The sequence below is a fragment of the Vombatus ursinus genome, unplaced genomic scaffold (genome assembly GCF_900497805.2).
Source record: "Vombatus ursinus unplaced genomic scaffold, bare-nosed wombat genome assembly UNPS02000582.1, whole genome shotgun sequence".
Lineage (NCBI taxonomy): Eukaryota > Metazoa > Chordata > Mammalia > Diprotodontia > Vombatidae > Vombatus > Vombatus ursinus.
Genome location: NW_020940360.1, coordinates 5,796,775 through 5,810,059, shown reverse-complemented (window position 1 = coordinate 5,810,059; position 13,285 = coordinate 5,796,775). Strand labels below are relative to the sequence as shown.

Sequence of the window (13,285 nt, the reverse complement as noted above, 5' to 3'; positions counted from 1 at the left end):
TCTGTGGACTTTTGGGAAAATTAATCAATAATTTGCCTTTCTTCCTGACACTAAAATTCTAGTCCATATGTATATTCATTTAAATGAATAAGAATCCAGTGTGTCATATTCACTAACAAATATCAAAGCTATCTTTGTTTAGCAGCTTTAGCCAGAAAGACTTACTGAAAAAAAGGAGGTTCAGCATATGATTTCTAATCTTTAGAAAGCAAGAAATGTGTAATCCTTTGGTGTCTCACAGGAACGATGTAGACAACATACATAGTGATAAGCATTGTGTATGTAAATGAAATAAAATAACCCAGAATAAGAAGGAACTCAGTTAGGGGGGTCTAGAATTGAATTTGGAAAATTACGCAGTGCTTTCATCAGTTCCAAACTTATCCCTGACCCCAAAACTCATCATTTTAATATTAAATTTCTTCAGATGAGGCATTATATTGTAGTGGATAGAGGGCTATCCTACAGTGAAGAACACATATATATATATGGCCTCTCTCTGATATATACTGTGTTAAACTATAGGCATATCATTTAATATCACAATGTTCCAAGTAACTCCTAAAACTATTGTAAATCAGTGATTGTCAAGCTTTATCAGTGGAGGCAGTTTTCCTGAACCAATGAAAAAGACCTAGGGAGGTGAAATGGTATATTAGAAAGAACATTCACTCTGGAGTCTGAGGACCTGAGTTCTAATCCCACCTGTGACATTTAATACCTATAGGACCATAAGCACATCACTTAACCTTCCTGGGGCTCAGTTTTTTTATCTGTAATATCTGAAGTTGGATTAGATGACCTCCTAGGTCCCTTCTAGTACTATATTTATGATCATATGATCTCTCCAGTTCATTGGATTGATCTTTTGCAGAAATTTATGAGAAAGCATGGAAAAGAATCACCCATGATAGGAAGGTTGCGTTCTGTAACACTGGATGGAGTGCCAACATTGATGAACTCATGGACTCACTTGGATAAGTTGAAGAAAGGAGTTCGCAAGCTATTTTCCATGCTTACATTAAAAAAATTATATGATATTATATTCAGTTCATCTCAACAGATGTTTATTAATGATCTAGTACTATGCATGTGCCAGGCACTATGCTAAGTGCTGGGGATACAAAGACAAAAATGCAAAGAACCTATCTTCTCAAGTAGCTGATGTTCTTTGGGGAGAAACAACATGTATACATATAATAAATAATTATAAAATTTTTACAAAGTAAATATAAATACTTTTAGAGTATTATTGAGGAACACCAGGTTAAAAGATCAAGGAATGCCTCTGGTAGGAAATAGCACATGAGCGGAGTATGGAAGGAAGCTGAGAATTCCAAGAGGCAGACTGGGAGGGAGAGAGTCCTGTGAGCGTGGAGGACAGCGTGGGCAGAGGCATGGAGGGAGAAGGTGGGACGTCGGATAGAGGGACAGGCAAGTGGGGCAGGTTAGCTGGAACAAAAGATGACTGATGGGAGGTAATCTGAAATAAGTCTAGAAAGGTAGGTTGGAACCAGACAGGTGAAGGGTTTTAAATGCCAAATGTTATTTATATTCATGTCCTCGCAGCAGTAGGGAGCTTGTGAAGCTTTATGAGCAAGGAAGTTAGATGGTCTGACCTGTATTTTAGGAATATCAATTGCAGGGGAGAGGTAACAAGGGCCTGGTGGTCATGTGAGTGGAAGGAAGAGGCCAGGAGGGGTCTTATGGAGGTAAGAATAAACAAAGCTTAGTAATTTATTGGAGAAGAAAGGAAGATTGTAAAGGAGAAGATGACTCCTATGCTATGAATCTGAATGACTAGAAAGATGATCAGTGCTCTCAATGAAATAAAAGAGGTTAGAAAGAGAGATAGGGTTAGAGGAAAAGGTAATGAGGAATATAAAATATCTATGAACTGAAGAGGGAGGTTCTTTTAGCTTTCTTTCATAATCCCCATGCTGTGTGTGTGTGTGTGTGTGTGTGTGTGTGTGTGTGTGTTTTGAATTCAGCTGTGTTACAAAAATAAACAGATATAACATCTCAGGCAGTTTTTGTATATGCTGACTGAATGAACCCATGTCCTAAATTCCTTGGTCTACAGTATTATCAGTGGTGGTTATAACCATGAAACTGCTGGTAAACCTCACCAGTCACTCTCTTACCTCATTTCTTTAACTTGCCAACATAAAGAAATGTATATGTTTCATGTGCCAATATAAAGAAAGTTATATATTTTTAAAGGCAGTTATATGTCTAATAGTTTATGAGCTACTTTATATAAAAGAAACATGAGAACTGAATTAATTTCACTTTTTCACTTTAATTTTATTAGAATCCATTGTGAAGAGTTAACAAATCTTAAACTAGTGATCTGTTTTTCCTTTGGAATTTGCATTATTATTTTGTAGTTATACTGATATTGTTTAAATGTAGGTGCATTTATAACATCTCCTGAAGTCTGTTAATAATTGTTTTACTTGTAATGGAACTTTTTGTGATAGAAAAATCAGAATTATAAAGCTTTAAAAAGATTAAAAAAGCCTTATTTGGCTTTTTTCTACATTTCATAGCTGGGAATCCTGAATACTAAAATAGAAAAATTATTATTAAAACTGTCATAATACCTTAGTTCATTTTACTGAATTATACAATCACCAAACTATATGCCTAGTACGCTTTTTGTTTTCCTATCACAACCATTCTGTCAGCCATATTTCTGCATATTTATATCTCATGTAAATGAGTATTTATAGTGAGAACAGCCTCACTATACAGAAAATCAGTATTAGAAATAATTCATTATCATCAGGGGTTAAGTTAAATTGAAACCTATATTTGTTTAGAATATTCAAAAGTGTCTTCACAGTTCTACCTCCATGAAGCAATCAATATGCTCTTTTATGTGCATGAGAGTTTTTGTTGGAAAATGATGTCATTAATTGGTGAAAACTTCTCAGAAAATGTCCTCAGTAGATTAAAAGTATATTGGAAAGTAGAGATGAATTGAGAAAATGATCAGCATGTCAGTAGAACATAGCTAAGACATATAGGTAAGATATCATAGAACATTCATAGCTAGAATTTAGAGCAGTTTCAAAGAGGAAACAGGAAGCCACAAAACTAGGGAAAACAATCTATTGAGTATGTTTTTGCATCAATAAACTAAATTAATTCTATGATATGATCAAAATGAACAACAAAATTATGTTGCTTACTATGCCCATATTTTTAGTTGCCCTTCTACATTATATGTTGCAAGGTAGGCATGTAGGAAAAGAGATACTTAGTAAATGAAGTTGTATTTAACATAAACGATCCTTTGCTTTGTTTATTAGCAAAAAGTTTGCTTTTGGTAGAATGCAGGTAAAAGAATTTCTTTGATTCTTCTAAAGGTGTCAGTAACTAGAAATGCAAAAAATTAAAAATTTATAAATCTGATCTTTGACCATTTAAAATGTTGTTAATTTTTTTTTTTTTGATCAACAGTGCTGTAATGTTTTATGACATTTGCCATTACTTGAACAGGCTGGATTTGTAAAGCTGATACTTCAGAGGTCATTTGCTTCGAGGTGCTGGATCTGCAATTCATATCTATCATCAGTTGAATGGTAGCATCTGATTATTGCAGTTGGCTAGGTCCCCCCTTTCCTACAAATATATAACCCTGTATTACAAAATTCATTAAAATTATTTAAACATTATCTACTTATGAATTAGATTGTGTAAAAGAAAAGTGATGGACCATTTAGAGCAAGATTCTTAGAAGTATAACCACCATTCTTTTGTGGACATGAATTTTTTGTGCTTAATCCAATCCTAATAATATTCTAGACCTAAGCAGAATATTCATCTTGTATATTTCTGTCAGAGTCAGAACTTTCTAAGACACATATATAGTAGAGTGCAGGGATTCAAAGTAGTTTTGGAGCTAAGAGCTAGTAGTAGTATTAATACCAATACTCATTGTTGTAATTAGCATTAGCAATAATAGTAGTTTAAATTTACATAGTGTTTTTGTTTGCAAAATTATTTCATATATATTAGTTCATTTGATTCTAGTAATAGCCTATAAATAATGTAAATATCTTTAACATAATTTTACATGTGAGGAAATTGAGACTCCCATACTTACCTAAGATCAGAGTCAACACTTATATAGGTAGAGAGAATGTGCTAAAAATGGAGTCAGAGGGCCTGGATTCCCACCCAGTTTAATACTTGTTACCTGGGTGATATTGGGCAAGTCTTTAACTTCTCTGGGTCTTAATTTCATCTCCTGAATAATTCCAACTCTAAGGCTATGAAACTTGAGCATTTTTCTTACTTCATGTTCAGTGCTGTTTACACTAGACCATACTATTTTATATTTTCAGAGAGAGAAGGCATCAATATCTCTTCTGAACATTTCCAATGAACTCTCGGAGCATTCTCCCCAGCATATTTTTTGATCGAGGGGAAACTATTTTGTTCCATATGGCTTTTCTGCTCTATGCAGCTTGGCTTAAGACATTAAAAAATTACCATATGTCTTAAATAGCAGTTATATGATTTCATCAGATCCGATTTAGCTCTGTGATGGTCACATTTCAGTTAGATTTTTTCTCCACATGGCTCAGGTCCCCTCTACCTCCATAACTGTTGAGGTCTAACCTGGGAATTCAACAACAGTTTAAAAAACATTTATTCAGCACCTCCTGGGTTTCAAGCATCTGTGGTAAGTACTAAGGGAAATGACATATCCCTACCCTCAGGGGATTTACATTTTCAAAATAATTTGCCCTCCCTACACTCATTTCCCTCTCCAAGTACTCCCAACTCACTTTTTCCTTGTTAGTAAGAGGAAGGGATAGGGTGATTGTGGGAGTGTGAACAAGGCAACATTTCTTAGGACTTAGAAGACCTGTACATGTTTGTAGGCAAAGGGAAAGAAGAGCCAATAGAGAAAAACTGGAAATGAGAGAAAGTAAGGAAAGGAGTAATGTTTTGAACAGTATAACAAGAATTATTCACTTTTACATAGTGCTTTAAAGTTTAGAAAGCAGTTCCCTCACAAATAACTCTGTAAGGCTGGTTTTTCAAGTATTATTACATTCTTCCTTCTTAAAGGGGATTATAACTTTTATTTCTGGAACACACATTTTAAAACAAATGTGAAGAGGATATCAGTAATCTTTAAATAAGATAGTCATTTCCTCACATGCTCGTTGTTTCTTCTACCTAAAAAACCCTTCACTTAACTCATGCATTCCCTCAAGTGATCATCTTTTATTTCTCCTCCATTTCACTGACAAAATCCTAGAATTAGATACACTCCTTTCTCACCCTCCGCTTAATTCTTATCCCCTTACAATTTGGCATCTGGCCCCAAATGAAACTTTTCTTTAACCACTGATCTATTAGCTACCACATCTGGTGACCTGTCTTCAATCCTTACCCAACTTTACCTCTGCATCTTTTGACCACATTGTCAACCTCTTTCTGCATACCTTCTCCCTCCACTTCTACAATACCATTATTTCCTGGTTCTCTTCTTACCTGTCTGACTGTATTATCATTCTTCACTTAATCATCATCTGCCTTGCCCCACCTAGAGTGATCCCATCAATTCCTATGTGTTTAATTATCTTTTTGAAGCTGACTCCCAAAAATATATATCCAGTCCTAATCTTTCCCTAGAATTCAAACTTACTAGGATGCTACCTGTGCCATTGTCCAAGTCGATTAAAAATGTTGATACACAGGAAAAAACAGGTGATTTATTTTTACCTTTATGCAGTTCTGCTCTTCAAAAACAAACAAAAATATATGCAAAGACATTGTGAATTTAAGATAGAAATTTATGGAAGAGGGCTTCTTGTCCTTCTGTAAAGAGATATATTTATTGGTAGTGAGTTGGAAATTATTTGTACCACTCATGAACCTGTGAACGTTGTCCCAAGATTTTGAACAGCTTTTATACTTGCCACTAAAACTCTTACCTTTTAAGAGACAAGCAAATAAATCATTCAATCTAATTACAACTTCTACCTAAAACTAAGAAACAGTGAAAATCCAGAATATAAAGAAAGGAAAATTAAATAATCTTACAAAACTAGCATTTCTATAGTGCTTTAAGGTTTGTAAAACACTATACATATTTATCTAACTTGATCCTTACAACAACTCTGTCCCTATTTTTACAGATGAAGAAACTGAGGTTGACAGGTTAAGTAACTAGCCTTGGGTTACAAAGCTAATAAATATCTGAGGTAGGAATAAATAAAATAAAATTCTAATATACTTAGAATAGTTTTTGGTTTTTTTTGTTTGCTTTTTGGTGAGGGTTAAGTGACTTGCCCAGGGTCACACAGCTAGTAAATGTCAGGTGTCTGAGGCCAGATTTGAACTTCAGGTCCTCCTGACTCCAAGGCCAGAGCTTTATCCACTGTGCCACCTAGCTGCCCCCTATACTTAGAATTTTAGAGATCTAAGATGGAAGATGACTTCAAATAATCTGTACCAAAAGAATTCAAGTAAAATCTCAGGAACAAATTTTTCAAGTTGGAAATTGGAAATGAAGGGAAGAGATAGGTGGAACTATGTCTATACTCAATTAAAAACAACTATATTCCAAATAAAATTATGAAAAGCAGAAATAAGTCTTAAATGAAGAAAAAATTCATGATGCTTTTGTTTTTAACGCACAACCTATAGAGTCCCAAATTAGAGATGGTCCTGTAGTGACAGAATATAAATAAGGCTATCAGGCTGATCAAATTACAAGTTTACGACGCACAAGAATGAGAACAACTTGGGGAAAAGATACAGAAAACATTTGTGGAAAAGAGATTATCTGCTCTCTGTACCCTACTTATTGGCAAATAGAACCATTCAGTGAATGCTCAAATCATCATTCCATGATCACTAGACTTTTTTCAAACATTCTTTCAGCTTTCTTAAGTCATCACTTAGATTCAAACATTTGGGGATCAGTCTGAGTGATTTATATATCTTACTAGATGTGAAGCCTTCTGGCCAAGTTTTAGCCTTTTTATAAGTTCAGGATTCAAGAGATGACTGCAGTGATAGTATAATTAAGAAGTGGATATTTCATGAAAAATACTCTTTTTCCTGATCTATTCTTTCAGCACTTTCAACCTATCTTCTTTTACTTTGTTTCTTTTGCACTGTTGCTTTGCTGTTCCACAAATGATCATGTCCCAGAGATTACTAGTTAATTTTGAGATTAATTTTCTGATCTGTTTACATGTATGGAGGAGGATCTCACATGTATGGAGGAGGAGAAATGAATGTGTTAGTGGTATTTAAAAAACATAATTTTCCTGCCATCATATCTTCTGTTGTCAAAAAAAACAAAAACAAAAACAGAGTTCTCTCAAACTCTGCCTATTTGGATTATCATGTAACTGTTACCATCTTCAGAACAGAAGTTAAGACATACTAATCATTTAGTAAGTGTTTATCAAATTAAATTGAAAAGTATCTGTGAAATTAGTCTTTCTGCATTAATTTTGACAATAGCCTAAGCAAAGCATAAAAGATTTAAAAAAATGGATAAAAACTGGGGAGAAGAAAGAATGACAGCACTGACTAGATTATGTGGCACAGGATATATGCTATCTTTTGCACATATACTCAGCCCTTGTCATAGGTAACACCATAGCTCAATTAAAGGAAAATCTTCATAATTCAAGGAAGTGTCTAGGCCATTAAATTGTTATTGGATAATGGTGCTGATGAGGCTAAAATTAAGAGTTTGACATACAAACTCTCTTCCACAGTTTCAGAAGCAAGAATATGTGGATGGCTAATGTGATCCCATCGTCATTCACTACTGGACAAATAATTCAGAATGCTCACTCTACCAAAACTAGATTAGGATCATTCTCATATACAACAACAACACATTTAGTTGGGGCATAATGTGGGTACTCATAGCTCTGTAGAGGGCTATGAATGATTCCAAACCACAGCCATTTTTTCCATATACACCCACGATGGAGAATATGAATTTTTGGGAAAGGGTAAGAAGCCAAAATTGTCATCATTTCATTTCAGAATGCTGGGGCTAAAAATCATTACTTTCATAGCTGCTTCATGGTTCCCACAGGGAGATGTCCATCTCATCAAACCACAAACTCATTTGGCATTTCCAGAAGTTTGAACCTTATGGGAGGACATTGATGGAAAGCCAGAGTGATCATGAATTGCAAATTTCATCCTTCTCAAGAAATGGCCCAGAATCACTTCTGTATAAATCATCATTAGAGAAATTGTATTCTAGTGAATGGGTCAAATAACTCAAGGCTGGGACTGGCGCGTGGCCCATGTCTTCAGTGCTTTCCTTCCTGAAGTTTGTTCTTAACTCTTTTGCAAAACAGCCAAAGTAACATTAGGACCATGCTAAATATCAGGTAAAATGTAAAATCATATTTTTCATAAAAGTCATTTTAGGAAAAAGAAAACAGAAACCAAAGGTAAAGGCAGTTTTCAGATGGGAGATAATGCAACCATATTGGGTTCTCTTCTTGATTCTGTAACTAACAATTTTTGAGTCTCAGTTTTCCCATTTGTAAATTTGTCATCTATAAATGATTTTAAGACTTCAGCTAATATTTCCCTACTAGGTGATTTTAGTCTATTATACATGTGGTTAAAATATTTAAGTGAAAGAGATTCTGTAAATGCACATATTTTTTTTTCCTCCTTTTCATCCTGTTGATTTTCAGGGCAGCGTGTCAAATGAGTCAACATTTTTGAAAAGCATTATATAATTGCTTCAGATTAATGTTTATGCAAATTGGAGTGTCATCTTCTGGAATTATTTAAAACACTTGTCTGCAAAGTTGGATTCAAAATGACTTGAAACCATATCTTTGGGGTAAGGGTGGGGGTAGTGCTTTAGCACACAGACATCATTATGCCATTTCAGCCTAAGGTATCATACAATTGACGTACAAATTGGCAAAAGTACTCAATCTTCCATAAGACTGGAAGATTTAAATCTATAACAAATGCCATATTCATTTTGTAGAATAGATGCAATATTAATACCTAAGAGTCGTGCTTAACATCAGATGGCAGGGTAAGATTGCTAAAAATGAGTTCCTGGAAAGATATGATCTCTCCCTCCTCTGAATTTCCATAATACTTGTTTGTTTATTTTTTTATTACCCCCCTAGCCACCATTATGAAAGCTATGTAATGGCATTTTTTTTTAACGAATACCATGCCTTGATATTTATTATTGTTTATTTTTTTCCCCACATTTTGTGTCAGGATATTTTTTGTCACTAAACAGTCATGGTATGTTATTTGGGAAAATGGAAGGGAAAACTTTAGTGATAATTATAATACTTTAAAAGTCAAGCACAGATTCCCCTCCAAACAACTTTAAAATAACACCTTAAATTGAATTCTGGAGTGGCAGAGCCAACAAAAGATCTAAATGAGAGATTTTTCCAGCCCAGTACAACTTAAGTCAGAAGGAGAGGTCTGTGACACTGGGGTGGGGACTGGCCTGGATGGGAGCAATACCAGCTGTGAGCCTTGGAGACAACAACAGCTTCAGGGGTTCTCAAACCAGAGATGGTAAGGGTATCTGGCAGCTGATCGAAGAGAGATTATACAGCAGACCCCTGTAATCTGAACTGACACTGAACACAGGACTGGGTACTGTTTGGTAACTCCATTGCCCATATTGTCTGCTTGGTCAGAGTTCCAGGGTAGAGAGGAACGTTTGCAGTCAAAAGGGACCAGGGTCCCTAAGGAACAGTATTACTTTCAGTCTCAAAGGAGCAAGGAACCCTGAGGAGCAGTAGTGCTTGTGGCTGCCAGGTATCAGGGGCAAGGTATTCTAGGGTAAGGACAAGAGCTTAGATCAGGAGAACAGTGACCTTACCTGTCCCCCAATCTTGGAAGTACTTCCAAAATTTCAAATTCTAAGAACTAGCTCTGAAAACAGCAGTGGGAAAAATGAACTGATGCAAAATGAAATGAGCAGAACCAGAACATTGTACATAATAACAGCAATATTACAATGATGGTTAACCATGATAGACTTAGCTACTCTGATCAGGACAGTGATCCAAGATAATTCCGAAGGACTCAAGATGAAAAATGCTATCTACGTCCAGAGGGAGAACTGATGAACTGAATGCCGATTAAAGCATACTTTTTTTTCCACTTTCTTTTTGTTTTATATTTTGTTTTGTTTTGCATCATGACTAATATGGAAATGGTTTGCATGATTTCACATGTATAATTGATATCATATTGCTTGCCTTTTCCATAGGGAGGGAGAGAATTTGGAATTCAACTTTTTTTAAAGAATGAATGTTAGGGGCAGCTAGGTGTCATGGTGGATAGAGCACCAGCCCTGGAGTCAGGAGGACCTGACTTCAAATCTGGCCTCAGACACTTACTAGCTGTACAACCCTGGGCAAGTCACTTAATGCTAACTGACTAAAAAAAAAAAATGCTTAAAATAAAAAATTAAAGGAGTAGTGAAGGAAAAGAAAAGTCAAATGTAAGCCTTGGTTATGAATTGTGTAGATTAGAATAATGTTACTTTAGTTTGTCCCCATTTTAGAAGATTCATCATTTATTTTCATTTGCTTTATTTAGGGACGTGCTTCTTTAACACATGAAAAAAAGAAATTTGTCCATGAACATCAAGAAATGAATAACCTTGAAGAGATTGTCCGAGAAATAAAGCCAACTGTCCTCATAGGTAACACCACTTTTTTTTATACATTTTTTAGTTTCAAATTATGTTGTCTCCTGTTCTTAGAGTTTATTAGAGAAGCATATTTTTCATGTTTAACCCCAGCACAACAGTAATTCACTAAACACAATTCTGAACTTATAAAATTAAATTAAAAATTCATTCAAAGGAACGGTATCTTAAGAAATTACCAAATTTAGTACTCAGATACTACCATCTTATTCCTGAAAACACCAGGTATTTCAGATAATTTTAGCAGCCTATTGATGTGATAATCCACGTGGAATGTAAGCTCTTTAACACAAGGAATTGTAACTTTTACTTATAGCTAGTTAGTGTTAGAACCTGGACCGAAACCTAGGTCTTATTATTTCCTTATTCTCTTTAAACTAAACTGCATTTTATCTCAGTGTTTTCCATAATACAGCCACAAGCAAGAAGGAAGCATGTTGTTGTCTCAGTCCTATTGGGACAATTAGCATAAAATTTTAAAATGTCCATTGCTAAAACAACACTACCACAAGCATGAGATTGCTTTCTAACAGTATATGGTGTTTCCTTTGTTCAAAACCACAAATATGTAAAGAGCCAAAAGTAAGATAATGCCCTTCAGTTACACATGGCCTTAAACGGTAGAGAGAAATACAAGAGAAAAAAATGAAAGCTTTAAGTATGCATGTATTTTAGCTAATGTTCACTTAAAGGAAGAACAATTCATAAATTTTCCTTCTGTTTAGATGGCTTAGTCCACATTAATTTTTTAGTCTTTATGCCCTAATCCCACATACTTGGTTTTCAATGGTACTGATGAAGATTACCTGAGACACAATAGAATATATGTGAAATGCAGTTTTTCTTAATGGTGACTAATAGCTTTTAATTAAGACAAATTATGTGCTTGTTTCTTTCAAATGGAAATTACGAGTGTCATGAATTTGCTTAGAAGTATGGTAGTCTTTATATATAACAATGCGTTTGATTAACTAATTTTGCATATAATTGACTGACTTGCATGTAATCATCTTATCTCAATAAGACTGATTATATATCTTAAAAGGGTCAGAATCATCTCTTTTTCTTCTATAGCCCTGCTTCTCATTTTAAGAACTCTAACTGCTGACTGTTAGTGTGATCAGTAAAAATAATTCATTGAAAAATATTTTATGTATTTATGATGAAAAAATGTTCAAACAATAGATGTTTTAATATTTTCATTTTATAGCTCTCTTGGTTCTTTTGAATTGTTCTAAGGAGCAATACTACTTTTTCATGTTAACAGGCTTCTCATAGTAACATTATAGTGAAGTACTAATTGAACTACATAATTTTTATGTCTATTACTACCTTTTTTGAAAACTAATGGAGTTGGTGAATTTCACTTTCTAGTGGAGTGCCAGACTCAGAATCAGGAAGATCTGAGTTGAAACTCAAAACACTTAATAGCTGTGGCCTGGACAGCCCACTTAACCTTGTTGCACCTCATTCTTCCCCTTTGTTAAAGGGGAGGGTTATAGTAGATGGTCTCCAAATCTCTTCCATATCTAAATCCTTCTTTTTCTCAGTCCACATGCTTTTTCTTAGCAATCACCTCCACTCTCAGAATTATAGCTTTTCTCTCTTAGTAGCGGACTCACCAGTCTCTGGAACAGACCTCTTTCCTATCAGTCTTCTGTTTTTGTTCATTAGCTTTTCCAAAACCAGACTTAGCACCTTCCCTAAAAAACTTGTCTTGTGGTTTCACTATCTCCTCTAATAGTATGACTATTCCTCAGGTTCAAAACCTCAGTGAATATGACTCTTTCCTCTCTTTCTCTTGTCCACTGAATGCAATCACTTACTATGTCCTATTCCTACTTCCACAGTTCTCTTCTCTCCCTCCCCTTTTCACTACCACTACCCTAGTTCAGGTCATCCATTGTATCAAACCTGACATAATAGCATGTTAACTGATTTCTTTACCTTCAGTTTCCTGCTTTCTCCTCCAGCCAGTCAATCAATAAACATTTATCAAGTGTCTGTGCTAAGCACTGGGGACACAAAGAAATGTGGAAGATAGTCCCCGTTCTCAAGGAGTTGATAATGTAATGGGGGAGCCGATATGCAAATAACCATGTACAATCTATATACATAATAAATTGGAAAGAATCAACAGGAAGAAGGCACTAGAATTAATAGAGATTGGAAGGGCTTTCTGTAAGAGATAGGATTTTAGGTAGCACTTGAAGGAACCCAAAAGGCCAAGATGAGGAGGGAGAACATTCCAAGCATGGGTAAAATTCCCAGAAACAGGAGATGGAGTGTCTTGATTGAAGAACCAGCAGGTCAGTGTTACTGGATCACAGAGTAGGGGTGAGAGGTATGTAAGATCTGCAATCTTTTAAAGCTGCTACTTTAGAATTGTGTTATATACCAGCCAGAATATCCTTCTAAAAATCATATTTTTCCAGATAATCTTTTCTTGTCACACTATCCATGATCCTGGCGCAAGATGAACTCCTGGCAGATCAAAGTAGTTGTCATAACTCCCCCCATTCCCAAAGTACCCTAATACCACCATTAGGTCGATCTTCCTAAAAT

At 35.1% G+C, this 13,285-nt stretch overlaps 1 protein-coding gene across 1 annotated transcript in view; it reads left to right on the top strand.

Moving 5' to 3' along the window:
* ME1 (malic enzyme 1) overlaps nucleotides 1–13,285 on the top strand; it is a 264,699-nt gene that overhangs the window by 231,928 nt on the left and 19,486 nt on the right. Inside the window, exon 10 of the mRNA XM_027856507.1 lies at nucleotides 10,609–10,714. Within this exon, the coding sequence (XP_027712308.1) occupies nucleotides 10,609–10,714 (106 nt within the window). The remainder of the gene's footprint in view (nucleotides 1–10,608; nucleotides 10,715–13,285) is intronic.